The sequence below is a fragment of the Somniosus microcephalus genome, chromosome 5 (genome assembly GCF_052327205.1).
Source record: "Somniosus microcephalus isolate GS21.2 chromosome 5, FLI_Smic_1.0, whole genome shotgun sequence".
Classification (NCBI taxonomy): domain Eukaryota; kingdom Metazoa; phylum Chordata; class Chondrichthyes; order Squaliformes; family Somniosidae; genus Somniosus; species Somniosus microcephalus.
Genome location: NC_140991.1, coordinates 34346989 through 34369910, shown reverse-complemented (window position 1 = coordinate 34369910; position 22922 = coordinate 34346989). Strand labels below are relative to the sequence as shown.

The window sequence follows — 22922 nt, the reverse complement described above, 5'->3', positions numbered from 1 at the left end:
TTTCCTTCCCTGAAGGACATTAGTGAACCAGTTGGGGCTTTACGACAGTCTCGTGGTCACTATTAGTGCTACCAGATATTCATTTCCAGATTTTTAAAACTGAATTCAAATTCTCAGACTGCCGTGGCGGGATTTGAACTCATAGGCCGGGATTTTGCTCACCTCGGCGGGTCCGTGGCGGGTGATGTCGGTGGCAGGTCACGGGCCCGCTGCTGTCTGAGAATGAATTTATGTTGAGAGGGCTTGTTAAGCCCGCCCTGGGCGCTTCCTGGTCCAATTAGAGGAAGCGGGTCTGGTGATGTCATTTGATGACGCGTTATCAACCGGTTTCCTTAAAGGGACGATAGCAAAATACTCAGCCAGCAGGCCAAGCAACATCCGTGGAGAGAGAAACAGAGTTAACGTTTCAGGTCGATGACCCTTCTTCAGAAGAAGGGTTTCGACCTGAAACGTTAACTCTGTTTCTCTCTCCACGGATGTTGCCTGGCCTGCTGAGTTTTTCCAGCTTTTTCTGTTGTTATTCCTTAAAGGGACCACGGCCAACTTTCTTTTGACGTTTGTGCTGTCAGTGTTCTACAGCATTGAGGTGCTGCAAACACTGACAAGCACTGCACAAAGGTGCAGGGCTGTACCCAGGCTCTCCCATGACTCCCTCCACATGCTTATGGAGGGAGTCACAGCATGCAGGGAGGTTCTCTTCCCTTCTGATGGTCGGAAGAGACCTCCCCAGGAGATCAAAATAGCCTGGCTGTACATTGCAGAGGAGGGCACAAGCAGGGATGTGGTCGGGAGGACCAGGCTGCAGTAGCACAAAAGTTTCAATGATCTCAGTAGATCATGAAAAGTTACTGCAAAGCCACACTCAACCTCATTCTGCTGTGCCACTCATCACACCCCCATCACTCTGCCTTCCCTACTCTACTCCTGCACATCCTTACTCACACCAACTTACCTTGCACCTCCACCCATCCTCCTATCTGCATTATCACATCCCCATCTCACTAGTCACCCCTCACACTCACCCTCATCCTAGTGCAATCATACCAACTAACAATTCACAAGGGTAGGCACTTGGTTGTTTTATCCAATGTTTATGTAAGTACATTATAATGAGTTTAATTGGGTTGCCCGCCGCTGCTTGTCGGGTCTGCTCAGCGCTGACAGACCCGACATTGGGAAAGGCGGGTTGACAGCGGGTTCCCGACCCACTGTAAAATAAAAACACTTTCCCACCTGACCCGCCACTGATCCAGCCCGCCTGCTGACACCTCAGAAAATTCTGGCTATGTTCTGTGGATTATTAGTCCAGGCACCTCAAAGCACTGGAGAGGTGCCACCAACGATGCCTGCGCAAGATCCTGCAAATCCATTGGCAGGCTAGGCGCACCAACGTCAGTGTTCTCACACAGGCCAACATCCCCAGCATCGAAGCTTTGACCATGCTCAATCAGCTCCGATGGACGGGTCACATTGTCCGCATGCCCGATACGAGACTCCCAAAACAAGTGCTCTACTCGGAGCTCCGGCACGGCAAGAGAGCTCCAGGTGGGCAGAGGAAACGCTTCAAGGACACCCTCAAAGCCTCCTTGAAAAAGTGTAACATCCCCACTGACACCTGGGAATCCCTGGCCCAAGACTGCACAAAGTGGAGGAGAAGCATCTGGGAAGGCGCCGAACACCTCGAGTCTCTTCGCCGGGAGCAAGCGGAAGGCAAGCGCAGGCAGCGCAAGGAGCACACGTCAACCCAAGCACCCCACCCACCCGCCCCTTCAACCACCGTCTGCCCCACCTGTGACAGAGACTGTAGGTCCCGCATTGGACTCATCAGTCAACTGAGAACTCATTTTTAATGTGGAAGCAAGTCATCCTCGGTTCCGAGGGACTGCCTAAGAAGAAGGAAGAAGAAGAGATTAGTCCAAGCCTCCGGATTACTAGTCCCGTAACATAACTGGACCAGCAAACGTACCCCGGTGGCATCGTTGGCACTCTTGCTGGAATTCTGACTCATCAGCGCAAATTGATTAGCTGGAACGATGATTGCATCTTTGAGCAGCAGCAATTATAAATAGAACCGGTTGAAATTATTTTAAGGTGAGCTGGATGTATCTTTTCACAGGGACACTCACAGCTTTCTCACAATTCCTTATTAGGTGCCAAGAATATAATTTAATTTTTAAATTAAGGCATCCATCTAGTGCTAATTAATATTGTCACAAGTGTTAATATAGAAATAGGATCTGAATCCCAACATCCTGTCACTGCAACTGTTAGCCAAATGCGCACCTCTTCAACAAAGAAAGACCTTGTGTCTTTGATGACCTCAGGTCGTCACAGGCAATGAAGTATTTTTTGAAGTGCAGTCACTGTTACAATGTAGGATACACGGCAGCCAATTTGCACACAGCAAGCTCCCACAGACAGCAATGTGATAATGGCCAGATAATCTGTTTTTTTGTCATGTTGATTGAGGGATAAATATTGGCCAGGACACCGGTGAGAACACCCCTGCTCTTCTTCGAAATGGTGCCGTGGGATCTTTTACATCCACCTGAGAGGGGCAGATGGGGCCTCGGTTTAACGTCTCATCCGAAAAACGGCACCTCAAACTCAGCACTGGTGTATCAGCATAGATTTTGTGCTCAAGTTTCTGGAGTGGGACATGAACCAACAGCCTTATGACTCAGAGGTGAGAGCGTTACCTACTGAGCCATGGCTGACCGCAATAACATCGGAAAAGCACGAAAGTCTAGCTTCTTGGGCGAAGGTATTGCCTAGTGTGGTACCAAGCATACAGACTGTGAATGTACCAGATTTGATGCCTGGGCTGTGTTGAATTAGCTGATATTAACCATGATGGGAGTAGAGGCAGGGCAACGGGCCACAATGCCTTTAGGGTAGGGAGCAGACAAAATCTGGCAGGGATCCCAATTCTGACTGCTACCCAGTGACCTGTGCCAGAAAGTGTCTTGTGTACGAATGCTGGATGAGGACAGAATTGGGTTTGGATTCCGCCCCCTCTCCTTCTCCTCCCCATGCACAGTGCCATATCCCTGCCAGCTCTCACTGCTTTGGCTCACACATAAAGGATGGCCACTTTGGCGAGGTATCTGGAGGACAGCCGGTAGGCATGATACCGTACCACAGCACGATTCAGCACCTTCAGGGAGGGGGGAGAGAAGGGCAAAGGAAAGAGAAAATTGGAAGAAGGGAAAAAATAAAAAATACACACAAATCGTGTGAGTAATTCAACAAACCCAGCCTTGGTACCACTCTGCCTCTCATACATCTCCTGTGCTGGTTAAATTTTGCTTTGAATTTGGCAATTTAAATTCACGGCCACATTCCAATTAACAACAGGTCTGAATTTCAAACATTTGTTGGGACTACACTTAATGAGCAGAAAAGAATGACGTCGCAGCCTCGACACGAACAGCTGAAGAAACACAGAAATAACACTCGGGTCTGCCCTGACCCGACCCTTTCTGAATTTTTGATAGCTGATACCAGTTTCTTTTTTTCTGCTCAATCTGAAAGCGCCCCATCATACGAAGACCTACTGCCGAATACTCCGCCAGCACTGCTCTTTAGAGTAATACATTCCTGCTCATTTCCAACTGCCCTAAATCCTGCCAGAAGCTGCTGACAACATTGAGGACCCGAAGGGATAAAATCTTCAGATTCATTCGAGCCGTCACGCTCTCAGTCGCCAAGCATTCAAGCCGGAAGGCAATCATAGGCGTGTCCAAAGAAAGGAGGGAGACACAGCTGCTGATTGATGCCACAAAGATAAAGTCGGCAGTTTGACTTGACGGAGGTAGATTGCTAAGGAGTTTCCATTGGTCAAGTGCAATCCCATGAGGTCAAGGTGAAAGTTGACTACTTACTGTGTCTATCACTGGTGCTGTGAACTGTGACTCTCGGGACTCCTGGGCCTGAGAAGGTAAAGAAGAAAGTTAACAGGTCAGGCGTAGGGAAGAGAGAAAGAAAACATGGAGTCAATTGGGATTTGCTCAGCATGGCAGTGTGAGAGACTGGGCTGGTTCATTTGAATGTGTACTGGGTCAAACATGAGGCAAATGTTCCCTCTGGTTTGTCTCAATAACCTTAACAAATCCCACAATTAAAATTATGGTTCATATGAACAATAACATCTTAACAAGAATCAAAACAAACTGCTTGTGTCATGAAGTCTTTGTATAAGTGTGGCGAAAGTCTCTAATTGCACTCACTGTCTTCATTTAGGAAGAATGATACCTTATGAATTGAAATGTTTCCTATCTGTGATTTCTTCAAATAGGTTTTCTGCCAAGTTTTTTTTAGCTTATTGCTTTTCATACCATCAGCAGATTAAGATTTAGCCGTTAGCCGGCACAGGCATGATGGGCCGAATGGCCGCCTTCTGTGCTGTAAGATTCTATGATGACTTTATACCACTCCTAGCATATTCCAGGTCCCCGACTCGAAACGTTGACTCTGTTTCTCTCTCCTCGATGCCGTCTGACCTGTGAGTGTTGCCAGCATTGTCTGTTGTTGTTAAGGATTTAATATTGTTCTGTACATTTAGGTAGCGCTATGTATGAATGGTTTATAGAGTCAGGGTGATCCCTTGGTAAAAGGAGACTTAAAGCCATTGCGGGGGATTGTGGCTCTTGTTGGACACAGGCTGTGGGTGGGTTTGGATAGAGCGTAGTCTCCCGGTCCTTGAAATGATGCTGTGTGAGCATTAGCATATGAACATTTGACACCTTCATATAAAAAATTTCCTTGTCAGCTGTTTTGACAGAGGCGATAACTCTTTTATTTTAAATGGGTTAAGGCCAATGTTCCCTGTAGGCTGCACTTTGTTTTGCGCGACCTGTTTCTTTTAACGCACGGTCCCTTTAAATTTCTGCACCTGCGCGGTACTTACAATGTAACAGCCGGTGAGCGGCCTGTGCGGGACCTTTGAGATTACTGTGCGGCCGTGCACCCTAGCGGGAACATTAGTTAAGGCCGCTGCTAAAATAGTGGACAACGGAAAATCTTACAAACGCACCGAGCCTTTATACACTAACGATCACATGGCTTAATTGGTGCCTCAGAATGGTGATGTGATCCCTGGGTCTGGAGTAAGATTTGGGCAGCTCTATGTGTACTCTACGGCCAAGCCATTGTGGGCAATGGGAAACACAGAAACATAGAAGATAGGAGCAGGAGTAGGCCATTCGGCCCCTCGAGCCCGCTCCGCCATTTAATGAGATCTTGGCTGATCATCCAAATTCAATACCCTGTCCCTGCTTTCTCCCCATATCCCTTGATCCCTTTAGCCTCAAGAAATATATCCAACTGCTTCTTGAATATACTTAATGAATTGGCCTCAACTGCCCTGTGTGGCAGAGAATTCCACAGGTTCACCACTCTTTGGGTGAAGAAATTCCTCCTCATCTCAGTCCTAAATGGCTTACCCCGTGACCCCTGGTTCTGGACTCCCCCGCCATCGGGAACAGCCTTCCTGCATCTAGTCTGTCTAGCCCTGTTAGAATTTTATAAGTTTCAATGAGATCCCCTCTCATTCTTCTAAACTCTAGCGAATATAAGCCTAATCGACCCAATCTCTCTTCATACGTCATTCCTGCCATCCCAGGTATCAGTCTGGTGAACCTTCGCTGCACTCTCTCCATGGCAAGAACATCTTTCCTCAGATAAGGCAACCAAAACTGCACACAATACTCAAGGTGTGGTCTCACCAAGGCCCTGTATAACTGCAGCAAGACATCCATGCTCCTGTACTCAAATGCTCTCGCTATGAAGGTCAACATACCATTTGCCTTCTTAACCGCCTGCTGCACCTGCAAGCTTACCTTCAGCGACTGGTGCACAAGGACACCCAGCTCTTGTTGCACTTCCCCTTTTCCCAATCCATTGCCGTTCAGATAATAATCTGTCTTCCTGTTTTTGCCACCAAAGTGGATAACCTCGCATTTATCCACATTATACTGCATTTGCCATGCATCTGCCCAATCACCCAACCTGTCCAAATCATACTGGAATTTCTCTGCATCCTCCTCACAGCACACATGTCCACCCAGCTTTGTGTCGTCTGCAAACTTGGAGATATTACATCTAGTTCCCTCGTCTAGATCATTTATATATATTGTGAATAGCTGGGGTCCTAGCACCGATCCCTGCGGTTCCCCACTAGTCACTGCCTGCCACTCAGAAAAAGACCCGTTTATTCCAACTCTTTGCTTCCTGTCTGCCAACCAGTTCTCTATCCAAGTCAGTACCTTACCCCCAATCCCATGTGCCTTAATTTTACACGCTAATCTCTTATGCGGGACCTTATCGAAAGCCTTTTGAAAGTCCAAATACACCACATCCACTGGTTCTCCCTTATCTATTCTACCAGTTATATCCTCAAAAAATTCCAGTAGATTAGTCAAGCACGATTTACCTTTTGTAAATCCATGTTGACTTTGTCCGATCCTGTCACTGTTTTCCAAGTGCTCTGCTATTACATCTTTTATAATGGACTCTAGCATTTTCCCCACTACTGATGTCAGGCTTACCGGTCTATAATTCCCTGTTTTCTCTCTACCACCCTTTTTAAATAGTGATCCAGTTATCCCAATTGTCTGATGATGCTCCAGTTCTTTCTCTGGGGCCGAGGTGGGGCCTAAGGGGGCGGTGGGTAAGGCGGGCTGGAATTGGGTTGCTGGAAGACTGCCTGCCCCTCATGGGGCACCACCCGCTCAGATTAGAAAGCGTCACTTTTGTGCTTTGTTCATGAAAGGGAAATACTTCAGAAAAGAGTGTTTGACAGACCCTTCTTCCATTTTTTTTACAAACCCATCGCAATGATCTAAATCGTGCTGAAGCACATCAATATGGCAACATTGATGCCTAGCTCTCCTGCAGAAAGATTTATTTTTAATCAGGAAGATTGTTTCCCTTTAAATAAATAAACTGCTGCAGTCATTAACGCTGAAGGAAGTGACAGATTTTAACCGTTGGGAGAAATTAGTATGAAGAATCTTGGCACCTAACACAATATCAAGTTCGGCCAACCTTTTCTTAAGCAATTTAGATAATAGGATGACTTGCATGAGAATGTCCATGCCCGACAAGGTCAGAATTCATCAATATAAAAGCATTCACCCAATGCGACCTATGTCAATACAGGTAAAAGATCACATTGAGGCGGCAAATGTTCGGACTATGATCCTGGTAACTATCCTGCGATTGCACGCTCAGGTGACTTCTAGCGCTGACTCCACCACAGCATTCGGGATCGGTGGGAGTTTGCCTCATTTAAGTAGGCCCAGTGGGCACCTCCATCATTATGGGGCGCATCTCAGGCATGCCCGCTGATGGAGACCAGTAATGCCGGTGGAGTTGAACCAGTTCCGGAGAGGTTGCCAAGGCTCTACTGGATACAGTACCAGAATTTCCCATTGGTCCCCTTTCTAAGAGGGCTAAAACATTTTTTTTTTAATTGCCAATCACTTCCAGGGGGGCTTCATGTCTGTCAATTGGCAGGCCCAATGGGTCTCCTGTCATTGGGTGTACCGGCTACTGATCTTCCTCCAATCTACACCTAGACCAGGGAAATCCCAAGGTGGAAGTCCCAGCCCATCCACATTAGTGGCCTTGTTTGGGCTGGGTGGAGGCCCTGCCTACAATAAAGACCATTGGAAAGTCCAGGAAAAGCCTGGTACCCAGCATATCTGGTCTTCAACCCCTCCAGCGCGTTACGACAGGTGTGCGCCAGAAGGACTGAGCATTTTCAGCCTCATTGCCTTTCAAAGATGCTGACTTTTTTTTTTCGTTTATGGGATGTGGGGGTTGCTGGCAAAGCCAGCATTTAATGCCCATCCTTAATTGCCCTGGAGAAGGTGGTGGTGAGCCGCCTACTTGAACCGCTGCAGTCCGAGTGGTGAAGGTACTCCCACAGTGCTGTTAGGGAGGGAGTTCCAAGATTTTGACCCAGCGACGATGAAGGATCAGCGATATACTTCTAAGTCAGGATGGTGTGTGACTTGGAGGGGAACTTGGAGGTGGTGGTGTTCCCATGTGCCTGCTGCCCTTGTCCTTCTAGGTGGTAGAGGTCGCGGGTTTGGGAGGTGCTGCCGAAGAAGCCTTGGCGAGTTGCTGCAGTGCATCTTGTAGATGGTACACACTGCAGCCACGGTACGCCGGTGGTGGAGGGAGTGAATGTTTAAGGTGGTGGATGGGGTGCCAATCAAGCGGGCTGCTTTGTCCTGGATGATGTCGAGCTTCTTGAGTGTTGTTGGAGCTGCACTCATCCAGGCAAGTGGAGAGTATTCCATCACACTCCTTACTTGTGCCTTGTAGATGGTGGAAAGGCTTTGGGGAGTCAGGAAGTGAGACACTCACTGCAGAATACCTAGTCTCTGACCTGCTCTTGTTGCCACAGTATTTATGTGGCTGGTCCAGTTAAGTTTCTGGTTAATGGTGACCCCCAGGATGTTGATGGTGGGGGATTCGGCAATGGTAATGCCATTGAATGTCAAGGGGCGGTGGTTAGACTCTCGCTTGTTGGAGATAGTCATTGCCTGGCACTTCTGTGGCGCAAATGTTACCTGCCACTTATCAGCCCAAGCCTGAAGGTCGTCCAGGTCTTGTTGCATGCGGGCATGGACTGCTTCATTATCTGAGGGGTTGTGAATGGCGCTGAACACTGTGCAGTCATCAGCGAACACCCCCATTTCTGACCTTATGTTGGAGGGAAGGTCATTGGTGAAGCAGCTGAAGATGGTTGGGCCTAGGACACTGCCCTGAGGAACTCCTGCAGTGATATCCTGGGGCTGTGATGATTGACCTTCAACCACCACAACCACTGGTAAAGTTAATGCTTTATTGCTCAATTGCAAGTTTCTGGCAGGGCACAAATACATACTTTGCTGATAAGAACTAGGACTGTACTTCAACTTACAACAACCCACTCTGTGAGGCTGTTTGTCTCAACATACCCCTTTATAAAGACAGGAACCTTGTAATATTCCGCGATGGGTCCAATTAGATCAGACAGAAAAGATTTCAAATAATCACATTCACATGCAGTTTTTCGATGTCCCTGAAGGTTGTACATCCCATGAACACTCAAGCACATTCAAATTGCTGCTCTTGTCATATATTAGAACCTTACTGCTGCCTGAAGCCATGACACCAAATGGAAAGTAATAGATGGGGGGCGGAGAAAGCACCAGCAAGTGTAATTTATTATATTCGTTCTTAGGATGTGGGCTACACAGGAAAGTCAGTATTTACCCAGAGGGCATTAAGAGAAAACTGGGTAATGTGAGACTGGAGTCGCAGTCCCAAAATCAACTTGCCATGGTGAGTTTTTGAACTCCCAACCTCTGACCTGCTCTTGTTGCCACAGTATTTATGTGGCTGGTCCAGTTAAGTTTCTGGTTAATGGTGACCCCCAGGATGATGATTTAACTGGTGTAACTAGAGGGATTGATTTAATTTAAATCCAATTAATTAAAGGGGATACTAGCATCTAAAATCGGGCAGACGGTGTCCATAACTAACAATAAAAAATTTAATTAATTACATAGAATGGAGCAGGTGATGTGTTACTGTTGTGAGATGTGGGAGCCGGTGAACCCCATTGAGGCTCACGGTGATTACGTCTGTGACAAGTGTCTGCTGCTACAGGAACTCCAGCTCTGTGTTGATGAGCTGGAGTCTGAGCTTCAGACACTGCGACACATCAGGGAGGGGGAGAAGTACCTGGACTCTGTGTATCAGGAGGTGGTCACGCCTATGAAGTTAAGTAATTCAGATGTAGCCCATGGTCAGGGACAGGACGGTGTGACTACGAGTGAGGCAGGTACGGGGATCCAGGAGGTAGAGCTGGAGGAGCCGCAGCCCTTGCTCTTGACCAACAGGTTCGAGGTTCTTACTCCCTGTGGGGACAGGAGCAGGGACTGCAGGGAGGATGAGCAACCTGGCCACAGCACCGTGAAACGGGGGGCCATTCAATAGGGGGGAGTAAATAGAAATGTTGTAGTGGTAGGGGATAGTATTATTAGGGGGATAGATAGAGTTCTCTGCAGCCGAGAGCGAGAGTCCCGAAGGCTGTGTTGCCAGGGTTAAGGACATCTCCTCTGGGCTGGAAAGAAACTTGCAGTGGGAGTGGGTGGATCCAGTTGTCGTGGTCCATGTTGGTACAAACGACGTAGATAGGACTAGGAAGCCGGTTCTGTTGAAGGAGTATGAGCAGCTAGGGGTCAAATTAAAAAACAGAACCTCAAGGGTAATAATCTCTGGATTATTACATGAGCCACGAGCGAATTTGGCTAGGACAAATAAAATTAGAGAGTTAAATGCGTGGCTCAAAGACTGGTGTGGGAGAAATGGGTTTTGCTTCCTGGGACACTGGCACCAGTACTGGGGCAGGAGGGAGCTGTTCCGTTGGGATGGGCTTCACTTGGCCAGTGCTGGGACTAGAGTCCTGGCGGATCATATAACTAGGGCTGTAGAGAGGGCTTTAAACTAACTAGTGGGGGGGAGGTTCCTAGAGAGCAAATAATAAAAATGACAACAGAGAAGGTCATAGACTTAGGTAGCAGTGGGGAAATTAAAAACCAGAGCGTGTCAGGAAGGGGCAGAAGGTATGGAGTAAAAGGTAAAGTAATAAAAAGGGCAAAAGTAGGAACTAAGTGTCACAAAACATATTTGAAAGTTCTCTATCTGAATGCACGTAGCATTCGTAACAAAATAGACGAGTTAATGGCACAAATAACTACATATGGGTATGATCTTGTGGCCATTACAGAAACATGGCTGCAGGGTGACAATGCCTGGGAATTAAACATACCAGGTTATTTAACGATCAGGAAGGACAGGCAGGAAGGAAGGGGAGGTGGGTGGCTATGTTAATAAAGGAAGGAATCACTGTAATACAGAGAAATGATATTGGGTCAAAAGATCAGGATAATGAAACAGTTTGGGTGGAGGTATGGAATAATAAGGGGAAAAAACACTAGTGGGCATAGTCTATAGGCCTCCGAACAGTTGCAACTCTGTTGGACGGAGTATCAATCAGGAAATAGTTGAGGCTTGTAATAAGGGAACATCTATAATTATGGGGGATTTTAACTATCATATTAATTGGACAAATCAAATTGGACAGGGCTGCCTTGAGGATGAGTTCATTGAGTGTATTAGGGATGGGTTTCTTGAGCAGTATGTAACTGAACCGACCAGGGGGCAAGCAACCTTAGATCTGGTCCTGTGTAACGAGACAGGATTAATTAAAAATGTCCTAGTAAAGGATCCCCTTGGAATGAGTGACCATAACATGGTTGAATTCCATATTCAATTAGAGGGTGAGAAGGTTGGATCTCAAACAAGCGTGCTAAGCTTGAATAAAGGAGACTATGAAGGTATGAGAGCGGAATTGAGTAGAGTGGATTGGGAAAATAGATTAAAGGGTAAGACGATACATGATCAGTGGTGTACATTTAAGGAGTTATTTTACAACTTCCAAAAAATATATATTCCACTGAGAAGAAAAGGGTGTAAAAGAAAAGACAGCCATCCGTGGCTAAGTAAAGAAATTAAGGATAGTATTCGACTAAAAACAAGGGCATATAAGGTAGCCAAATCTAGTGGGAGGATAGAGGATTGGGAAAACTTTAAAAGACAGCAAAAAATAACAAAAAGATTGAATAAGAAAGGGAATATAGATTATGAAAGTAAATTAGCAAAAAATATAAAAACAGATAGTAAGAGTTTTTATAGTTATATAAAAAGAAAAAGGGTGGCTAAAGTAAATGTTGGTCCCTTAGAGGATGAGACCGGGAAATTAATGGTGGGAAATATGGAGATGGCAAAAACACTGAATGAATATTTTACATCAGTCTTTACAGTAGAAGACACTAAGAATATCCCAACACTGGACAAACAGGGGGCTAAAGGGGGGGGGAGGAGCTAAACACGATCAAAATCACTAAGGAAGTGGTACTCGGTAAAATAATGGGACTCAAGGCAGATAAATCACCTGGACCTGATGGCTTACATCCTAGGGTCTTGAGGGAAGTGGTGGTAGGGATTGTGGATGCATTGGTAATAATTTTCCAAAACTCCCTGGACTCGGCAAAGATCCCGGCAGACTGGAAAACTGCTAATGTAACACCCTTATTTAAAAAGGGCAGTAGACAGAAGGTTGGAAACTATAGACCGGTTAGCCTAACATCTGTGGTGGGTAAAATTTTGCAGTCCATTATTAAGGAGACAGTAACAGGACATTTGGATAATCATAATTTAATAGGACAAAGTCAGCATGGTTTTATGAAGGGGAAGTCATGTTTGACAAATTTGCTGGAGTTCTTTGAGGAAGTAACGTATAGGGTGGATAAAGGGCAACCAGAGGACGTAGTGTATTTAGACTTCCAAAAGGCATTTGACAAGGTGCCACACAAAAGATTATTGCTTAAGATAAAAAATCACGGGATTGGGGTGATGTGCCTTCAATAACTCAAAGACAAGGGCCTAGAATTTCGCTATCGCCGCGCCAGGTCTTTAGCGCCCGAAATTTAGCGCTTGCCCGGATTCCCGTAGCGCCCGCCTGAAATTCAGTTGCAGCGCCCCAAGACGGAGGCGGGCGCTATTGCAGGGTTTGGCCGCCTCGCTTGGGGCGCTGAAAGTCAATTTCAGGCGTCCAGCTGCCGCTGCGCCACCCGATGCGGTGCGGCAGGCTGGGGTACTGCAGGCCTCCTCCTTCTCTTAAGGAGGAGCTGCCTGCAGCTGTGAGATTGCCACTGGATTCCCCCGGCAAATGAGCCCGGCACCACGGAGAAGTGCCGGGCTCGCGGGGGTCAGAGACCAATGCCGCGGGGGGGTGGTGTGGGAGTCCGGGGAGGAAGGAGCGGCCAAGCGGCCGCCAGGAAAGCGGCCGGCCGCACCTCCACCTTTACGCCCTGGCCTCTCGGAGCTGCAAGGCCCCGTTTTACAAACGCTCCTTGCGCCCGCTACGGGTGAGGCGGCGGCAACTGAATTTGGGCGTTGGGCCGGTATCGCGTTGAAACCGGGGCGCTGCGCACACCGATGACGTCATCGGTGCCGGCGCAGCGCTACCGGCTAACGCCACCATTTGCGCTACACTGAATTCCAGGCTACCAACAGCGCCGGCGCTAAAGACCTCTTTAGGCGCTAAGTGGGCGCTAACACCACTGAATTTCTAGGCCAAGGAGTTTAAAGGATTCAACTAAAGGCTTTTAATCACTAAGAACATTGCAGCATTGCAGGTCTTTCCACATCGGGTTCGTCTGGTAGAAATGACTCATACAGCTCTTGAGACCTTTATATGGCAAAAGACAGGGGCGTAGCCAATACACACAATAGGAACAAAAGGGGGCGGTTCACACAATACAAAGCAGGTAAAACACAGGGGCTGATGAAGGCATATATTTCATCACATTCACCACTTCTACAGATTTAGTCTGTCCCGGGGTGTGATAGTCCTTCCTGAACATCGCAACAGTACCTCGGGTTCCGACCGGGAGTCCGTGGTGCCCTCCTGGGCATACCCATGTGCTGGGGGTGTTGCAGGTACTCCTGGGGGTGGTGAGGATACCTCTGGGGATGGTGGAGGTTCTTCTGGGGGTGGTGGTGATGGGTCGTCGTCGCTTCCTGCCGAGGCGAGGTCCTTTATGGACACGGTGTCCTCACGCCCGTCAGCATGCTTGACGTACGCGTACTGTGGGTTTGCGTGGAGTAGGTGTACTGCCTCCACGAGTGGATCCATTTTGTGGCCCCTCACATGCTTTCGTAATAGGACTGTCCCTGGGGTGGAGAGCCACGAGGGTAGGGACACTCCTGAGGTTGATTTGCGGGGAAAAACAAACATCTTCTCATGAGGAGTGGCGTTAGTAGCAGTACACAGTAGCGACCTTATCGAGTGGAGTATGTCTGGGAGGACCTCTTGCCAGCGGGAGGTGGGGAGGCCTTTAGACCTTAGTGCTAAGGTGACCACCTTCCACACTGTCGCGTTCTCCCTCTCCACTTGCCCATTACCCCGGGGATTATAACTAGTGGTCCGACTCGTGGCTATCCCCTTCGACAGCAGGTATTGGCGCAGTTCGTCGCTCATGAACGATGCCCCCCTGTCAGTGTGGATGTAGTTAGGCATGCCGAACGTGCAAAACAGGTTGCCGAGGCACTTGATGACCGTGGCACCGGTCATGTCTGGGCAGGGGTAGGCGAATGGGAAGCGGGAGTACTCGTCTACAATGTTGAGAAAGTACACATTGCAGTCGGTGGAGGGGAGTGGTCCCTTGAAATCTAAGCTCAGGCGCTTGAATGGCCGTGTAGCTTTGATCAGGTGGGCTCGGTCGGGCCTGAAAAAACGGGGCTTGCATTCCGCACAGGTGCGGCAGTCCCTGGTCATAGACCGGACCTCCTCGATGGAATAGGGCAGGTTATGGGATTTTATAAAGTGGAATAGCCGGGTGGCCCCCGGGTGGGGTGGCAGAGGCCATTGTGGAGGCCCTGTAGCCTGTCCCCCTGGATGGTGGCACACATCCCTCGTGATAGGGCATCGGGGGATTCGTTGAGGGCCCCCGGCCTATATATTATGTCGTACTCAAACGTGGAGAGTTCGATCCGCCACTTGAGAATTTTGTCGTTCTTGATCTTCCCCCTCTGTTTGTTGTTAAACATGAAGGCTACCGACCGCTGGTCGGTAAGCAGTGTGAAGCGTTTGCCGGCTAGGTAGTGCCTCCAGTGCCGCACTGCCTCCACTATGGCCTGGGCCTCCTTCTCTACCGAGGAGTGCCTGATCTCGGGCCCTTGGAGGGTTCTTGAGAAAAAGGCTACGGGCCGCCCATCCTAGTTGAGGGTGGCTGCTAAAGCGAAGTCGGACGCATCGCTTTCGACCTGGAAAGGGATGTTTTCGTCCACTGCCCGCAGCGCGGCCTTCTCAATGTGTTTAATGCTGTTGAAGGCGGCATGGGCCTCGGCCGTGAGCGGGAAGGACGTTGATTTCAGGAGGGGACGGGCCTCGTCGGAATAATTGGGGACCCATTGGGCGTAATAGGAGAAGAACCCCAGGCACCTTTTCAGGGCCTTCGGAGTGTTTGGTAGGGGTAGCTCCCGTAGGGGGCACAATCGGTCGGGGTCCGGACCGATTTCCCCGTTTTCCACCACGCAGCCCAGGATACCGAGGCGCGTGGTGCTAAAGACACACTTATCCTCGTTGTAGGTGAGATTGAGTCTGAGGGCGGTTTTCAGAAATCTCGCGAGGTTCAAGTCGTGGTCTTGCTGGTCGTGGCCGCAGATGGTGACATTGTCTAGGTATGGGTAGGTGGCTGTTAACTGGTTCTCATCGACCATGCGGTCCATCTCCCGCTGGAAGACCGAGACCCCGTTCGTTACCCCAAAGGGGACTCTGAGGAAGTGCTAGAGGTGTCCATTCGCCTCGAAGGCGGTGTATGGACGGTCCTCCGGCCTAATGGGGAGCTGGTGGTATGCCGATTTTAGGTCGATGGTGGAAAACACCCGGTATTGCGCGATTTGGTTAACCATATCCGCTATGCGGGGCAGAGGGTAGGCGTCTAGCTGGGTGTATAGATTAACTGTCTGGCTATAATCTATCACCATCCGCTTCTTTTCGCTACCCTTAACTACTACTACCTGGGCGCGCCACGGGCTGGTACTGCATTCGATGATACCCTCCCGCTTGAGTCTTTCTACTTCCGACGCAATGAACCATCTATCCTCCCAGCTGTACCGCCTACTCTTGGTCGCTATGGGTCGACAGTTGGGTGCGAGGTTGGCGAACAGAGAGGGTGGCTTGACCTTCAGGGTAGCCAGACCGCACACTGTGAGGGGCGGCTGGGACCCACCGTAGGTAAGCGTGATACTTTGGTGGTGGCACTGGAAGTACAGACCCAAGATCACGCTCACACAGAGATCTGGCATTATCAATAGTTTAAAATCTCTGTAATCAGTGCCTTTTACCGACAACATAACCGCGCAGAAACCTGTAATTTTTGAGGTATGAGTCTTATCAGCCATAGCGATTTTGCCCTGTGTGGGGACTATCGTTAGTGAAAGTCATTTTACCAGGCTAGGATGAATAAAGCTTTCGGTGCTCCCGCAGTCAATCAAGCATTTAACCTTGTTCCCGTTTACCTCTATGTCCATCATCGATTTAGACAACGGATGCGGCCTGGATTGATCCACTGTGATCGAGGCCACCAGTGGGTCCTGTAGGTCCGTGTAGTCGGGGCTAGATGGTGGACTCCATGAGGGTGGACAAGATGGCGTCCAAGACGGCCGCCCCCACGGCGCGCACGCGGCGGTGGTGGAGTTGGAGGCGGGGTTCCCTCTGCAGACTTTGCTGAAATGTCCTTTCTTCCCACATTTAAAACAGGTGGTGCCCTTCACTGGGCACAGATGCCTGGAGTGTTTGTCCTGGCCGCAGAAGTAGCATTTCGGGCCCCAATGCATCGCGGCAGTAGTGGGGCTCCTGGGTGGAGGCTGGGGCTCCGATGGTGCTGGGCTGGCCTGAGACCTGGGAGGTGAAGATGGCTTCCAAGATGGCGGCCCCCACGGCGCGCACGAGGTGGAGTGGGCCGCGTGGCCTGAGGAACAGGATTCAGAGTTCCTCTGGGCCATATCCAGTGATCGCGCTATACCCATAGCCTGTTTTAAGTCCAGTTCCTCCTTTTCAAACAGTTTCTGCCGAATGTAATTAGAACTGAGGCCCGCAATAAAGGAGTCTCGGATCAGCTCCTCCGTGTACACGATGGCAGACACGGCCTTACAGTTACAGTCTCTGCCCAGTACTTTTAGGCTTAGCATAAAGTCCTCTAGTGACTCACCATGCCGCTGCGTGCGAGTAGTCAGAAGATGCCTGGCGTACACCTCGTTTATTGGCCGCACGTAGTGGGCCTTCAGAATGGTGCAGGCATCCCCGTAGCTGGTGGCATCTTGGATGAGAGGGGAGACCCAATGGCTCACCCAGTTTCGCAGGATTCCCAGTTTCACGTCTCCGGTGGCGGTTGCGGCTGCTATGGTGGTGGATGAGTTTGCAATGAAAAATTCGAAGCATTGGAACCAGTGCCCGAACTGTGTGGCTGCGTCTGAGGCATGGGGGTCCAGATCCAAGCGCTCTGGTTTCAGGAGTCGATCCATCTTGGTGTTTTAGTGATTAAAATTGATGTGCCTTCAATAACTCAAAGACAAGGAGTTTAAAGGATTCAACTAAAGGCTTTTAATCACGAAGAACATTGCAGCATTGCAGGTCTTTCCACATCGGGTTCGTCTGGTAGAAATGACTCATGCAGCTCTTGAGACCTTTATATGGCAAAAGACAGGGGCGTAGCCAATACACACAATAGGAACAAAAGGGGGCGGTTCACACAATACAAAGCAGGTAAAACACAGGGGCTGATGAAGGCATATATTTCATCACATGGGGGTAATATTCTGGCATGGATAGAGGATTGGCTATCTAACAGAAGGCAGAGAGTTGGGATAAATGGTTCATTCTCAGACTGGCAATCAGTAACTAGTGGCGCTCCGCAGGGGTCAGTGCTGGGTCCCCAACTCTTTACAATCTATATTAACGATTTGGAGGAGGGGACCAAGTGTAACATATCAAAGTTTGCAGATGATACTAAGATGGGAGGGAAAGTAGTGAGTGAGGAGGACATAAAAAACCTGCAAGGGGACATAGACAGGCTAAGTAAGTGGGCAGAGATTTGGCAGATGGAATACAATACTGGAAAGTGTGAGGTTATGCACTTTGGCAGGAAAAATCGTAGAGCAAGTTATTATCTTAATGGCAAGAAACTGGAAAGTACTGAAGTACAAAGGGATCTGGGGGTCCTGGTGCACGAAACTCAAAAGGTTAGTATGCAGGTGCAGCAAGTGATTAAGAAGGCCAATGGAATGTTGGTTTTCATTGCTAGGGGGATAGAATATAAAAATAGGGAGGTATTGCTTCAGTTGTACAAGGTATTGGTGAGACTGCACCTGGAATACTGCATACAGTTTTGGTGTCCATACTTAAGAAAAGACATACTTGCTCTCGAGTCAGTACAAAGAAGGTTCACTCGGTTAATCCCGGGGATGAGGGGATGGACATATGAGGAGAGGTTGAGTAGATTGGGACTCTACTCATTGGAGTTCAGAAGAATGAGAGGCGATTTTATTGAAACATATAAGATTGTGAAGGGGTTGGATCGGGTGGATGCGGGGAGGATGTTCCCGATGATGGGTGAAACTAGAACTAGGGGGCATAGTCTTAGAATAAGGGGCTGCTCTTTCAAAACTGAGATGAGGAGGAACTACTTCACTCAGAGGGTGGTAGGTCCATGGAATATGCTGCCCCAAAAAGCTGTAGAAGCTACATCATTACATAAATTTAAAACAGAAATAGACAGTTTCCTAGAAGTAAAGGGAATAAAGAGTTATGGGGAGCGGGCAGGAATTTGGACATGAGTCTAGGTTCGGATCGGTCATGGCCCTGTGGGTAGCGGAGCGGGCCCAGGGGCCGTGTAGCCTGATCCTGCTCCTATTTCGTGTGTCTAATTCTGTTAGATTCAGGAGATGGTTCTGTGATAGTAGATTGGCGGTTAGGATCAGATCAGCCATGATCTTATTGAATGGCAGAGCAGGCTCGAGGGGCCGATTGGCCTACTCCTGCTCCTATTTCTTATGTTCTTATGTTGGTCTGCCAGTCCAGTACCATAACCACTTAGTTATTGGACCCAATCATCTGTATACAATGTTTTGCATGGACTGTGCACCGTTTGTCATGGCTGCTGAGATGCTGGACACACGAGTACAAAGTACATACTCCTTTTAACTTAGGCCTGTCAGGACCCTAGAAATATCCATGAGTTAAAAGGAGTCACAGAAGGAAGGAAGTCTGGATTCTGCTTAATTTGTTTCCCCCACCCCCACGCCCCCCACACTTGCCATTCAGACAGATAACTGCCTCATTGCATTTTAATACAAAGTTTAAGAGAATTTCAGTCTGGAATGCGATTAATTTGTTTTTTTGTTTATCACTTCTCAATTAGACAGATTGATGATGCAGAAGAGAATGGATGTTTTATAAGTTAGCTGCTCCCATCTTAAAAGGAGCCCCTTGTCTTTATCTTTAACACATCGGAGGGTCAAATTAAACTCACGGCCGTCTGTTTCTCACCTGAAAATACAAAGATTACTGTGGGCCGCTGCCTGCCAAAGCTCAGACACCCCCTCCCCCCCCCACCTCCGTTTGGCATGGCCCCCTCCCTACCACCCCTGGAGAGTGCCTCGGGCCTTGGGCCTCCATGCACAGAGCAATCGCTCCGCCGACTTGCCGCCCGTTTGTTCCACCATCTTGTCCCGCGCTCAAATGTCAGCTTTTCTGCTATTGTAGCTATAGAACTTACCCAGTTTACAACAGGAATTGGTGCAGACTCACACCTAAACCATGCAGTATCTGACATGACAGAACCATAAGAACATAAGAAATAGGAGCAGGAATAGGCCACTTGGCCCCTCGAGCCTGCTCCACCATTCAATAAGATCATGGCTGATCTTGGGCTCAATGCCACTTCCCCGCCCTTCACTCCCTTATCTTGCAAAAATCTGTCTATCTCCACTTTAAATGTATTTAATGACCCGGCCTCCACAGCTCTCTGGGGCAGAGAATTCCACAGATTTACGACCCTCTGAGAGAAGATATTTCCTCATCATCTCAGTTCTAAAAGGGCGACCCTTTATTCTGAAACTATGCCCCCGCGTTCTAGATTTCCCCACGAGGGGAAACCTCCTCTCTGCATCTACCCTGTCGAGCCCCCTCAGTATCTTATATGTTTCAATAAGATCACCTCTCATTCTTCTAAATTCCAATGAGTATAGGCCCAGCCTGCTCAACCTTTCCTCATAAGACAACCCCCTCATCTCTGGAATTAACCTAGTGAATCTTCTCTGAACTGCCTCCAATGCAAGTATATCCTTCCTTAAATAAGGAGACTAAAACTGTACGCAGTACTCCAGGTGTGGTCTCACCAATACCCTGTACAGTTGTAGCAGGACTTTTGCCCGATGTGTGCAGTATAAATATCCATAGGAATATAGGAACAAGAGTAGGCCGTTCAGCCCCTTGAGCCTATTCCGCCATTCAATTAGTTCATGTCTGATCGTACCTCAATTCCATTTACCTTCCTTTGGTCCATATCTCTTGGTATCCTTACCAAACAAGAATCTATCGATTTCAATCTTGAAAATTTCAATTTAATTTGCGGAGAGGGTTCCAGATTCCACTACCCTTTGAGTGCGAAAAAGTGCTTCCCGACTTCAATCCTGAATGGCCTTGCTCTAATTTTAAGGTTGCACCCCCTGCCACTGTTCTGGATTCCCCCAACCAGAGGAAATAGTTTCTCGGTATCTATTCTATCAAACCCTTTTATCACTTTAAGCACCTCAATCAGATTACTGCTCAACCTTCTATTACACAAGGGAATTCAAGCCAAGTTTAGACATTACACTTCTGCTTTGCTGGTTGGTGAAGAACTGTTGCTCAATAAGCATGTTCTCAATTTTACAATGCACGGATTGCAAGCACTGGCGAGTCCAACCAGTCCCCAGCTTTGGATTTGTGGTTCTCTGCTGCATAAATCTTGTTTTTATTAACGCGCAGATTTAATCTTATTCACTGAACTAGTCAACTATAATACTCCATTTTCTAAGTAATAAATCAATCGGTTTATATCAACATCCCATCAATAAACCTCGCAGTCTTTGCCAGGGAAAAAAGCAATCAATAACAAACTGAACCTCTGCATCTCAATTATGAAACCTGCATTTTTTTTATCTCAGGGTATCAAGACGTTCTTTGGAAATAAATTACAAAACGCCACAGATAATTTTGGCTCAATATATATGCAGGCGACCCAGAGAAGATATGAAGGTTATGTGAGCCAGGAGGTGAGGTAGATGGGGATTAGAAATGCTGGAGAGTGACTCGAAATGCAAATTAGATATCACACAGAAAACCGCCTAGCCAAAGCTCGCTGGTGTTGCACTATTGTAAGCCAGGTGTGGGAAGCTCTCTTCCCTGAAGGGCATTCGACAACCAGTTGGTTTTTTTAACAACCCAGAAGCTATCATGGGTATTTCCCCCAGTGGCCGTGCCTTCAGCTGCCGAGGCCCTAAGCTCTGGAATTCCCTGCCTAAACCTCTCCGCCTCTCCACCTCTCTTTCCTCCTTTAAGGCATTCCTTAAAACCTACCTCTTTGACCAAGCTTTTGGTCACCTGCCCTAATTTCTCCTTATGTGGCTCGGTGTCAATTTTTTTGTATTATAACACTTCTGTGAAGTGCCTTGGGATGTTTTACTATATTAAAGGCACTATATAAATACAAGTTGTTGTTGTTGTAGTGTCAGTTTACAAGTTACCAAATTTTTAATTCCGTTTTATCAATTGCCATGGTGGGATTTGAACTCATGACCTCTGGTTCGTTCTACATGTTTCTCAACCTCACTGTGTTTCAATCAGAACACCATTTTATCCTCTCGCGCATCCTTCCTCAAGATTTCAAACCCCCAATGAAACGCAGTCTTCTCTTCCACCAACATCTTTTAAACCCTAAAGTTGGAATTGCCCAACCACTATTTTATGGATGTATCTTGTCTTTTATCCTATTATTTTCACCTTGGTGATGGCTTGCAATATGGGCGTTAGCCCTGAGCCTAGATTACAATAAAAAATAACTGAAAGGGGGAGCAAGGAAGAAAGAGATGGACCCAAGTGGTCTTTTGGCCGCTATTTTTGGAGAGCAAAATGGTTGTTCAATGAACAAATAATTAGAATGACCAGATTCAGCAAAGAACAAAGTCATTCAGAATTTATTTTTTTCACTTTTTTTTTATTTATTGAGAAAAATGAGGCATATTTTTATAAACAACCTAGATTCGGGTGTAGGGAGCAGCATTATAAAGTTTGCAGATGATATCAAATGTTGCAAAGTAGTAGATAGTGATGAGGACAGTTGCAGACTTCAGGATGACATAAACAGGATGGTGAAATGGGCAGAAGCATGGAAGATGGATTTCAATGCGGAGAAGTGTGAAGTGATGCACTTTGGGAGGACTAATATGGAAAAACAGTATACTATAAATGGCACAATTCTGGAAAGTATAGATGAGCAGTATAGGTGTCCATATACACAAATCCTTAAAGATGGCACTTGATAAAGTGGTTAAAAAGCATATGGGTTATTTGGGTTTATAAATAGAGGCATAGAATATAAAAGCAAAGAGATCATACCAGAACTTCATAAATCACTGGTTAGGCCTCAGCCAGAGTATTGTGGACAATTCTGGGCCCCACACTTCAGGAAAGATGGAAAGGCCTTAGAAAGGGTACAGAGGAGGTTTACCAGGGTGTTACCAGGGATGGGGGACTTCAGTTATAAGGAGAGGTTGGAAAAGTTAGGACTGTTAGGGAAGGTTAGAAGGTGACCTAATAGCGGTTTTCAAGATGATGAGAGGTTTTGATAGAGTAGAGAGAGAAAAGCTATTCCCTCTGGTGAGTGGGTCAATAACCAGAGGCCATTGATTCAAAATCATTGGCAAAAGATCGAGAGGGGAGCTGAGGAGAACATTTTTCATTCAGGGTTGCCGGGATCTGGAACGCTCGACCTGAAAAGCTGGTGGAAGCTGATGCCATAAATAATTTTAAAAGGGAGTTGGACAGATACTGGAGGATGAGGAACTTGCAGGGTTACGGACACAAAGTGGGGATGTAGGACTAAGCACGACTGCTCTTTCAAAGAGTTGGCACAGGCACGATGGGCCGAATGGCCTCCTTCTTGTGCTGTAAGTTGCTATGATTCTGTGACCGAATAGTGGTGCTGTACATCAGTGAATGTAAACTGGCTGGGCCATGAAGTGACGGGAGG

At 47.7% G+C, this 22922-nt stretch overlaps 1 protein-coding gene across 1 annotated transcript in view; it reads right to left on the bottom strand.

Annotated features, from left to right (window-relative positions):
- The window catches only part of dpp6a (dipeptidyl-peptidase 6a), a 690808-nt gene that overhangs the window by 101697 nt on the left and 566189 nt on the right, over positions 1-22922 (bottom strand). The window contains exon 16 of the mRNA XM_085987517.1: positions 3885-3932. Coding sequence (XP_085843643.1) covers positions 3885-3932 — 48 coding nt within the window. The remainder of the gene's footprint in view (positions 1-3884; positions 3933-22922) is intronic.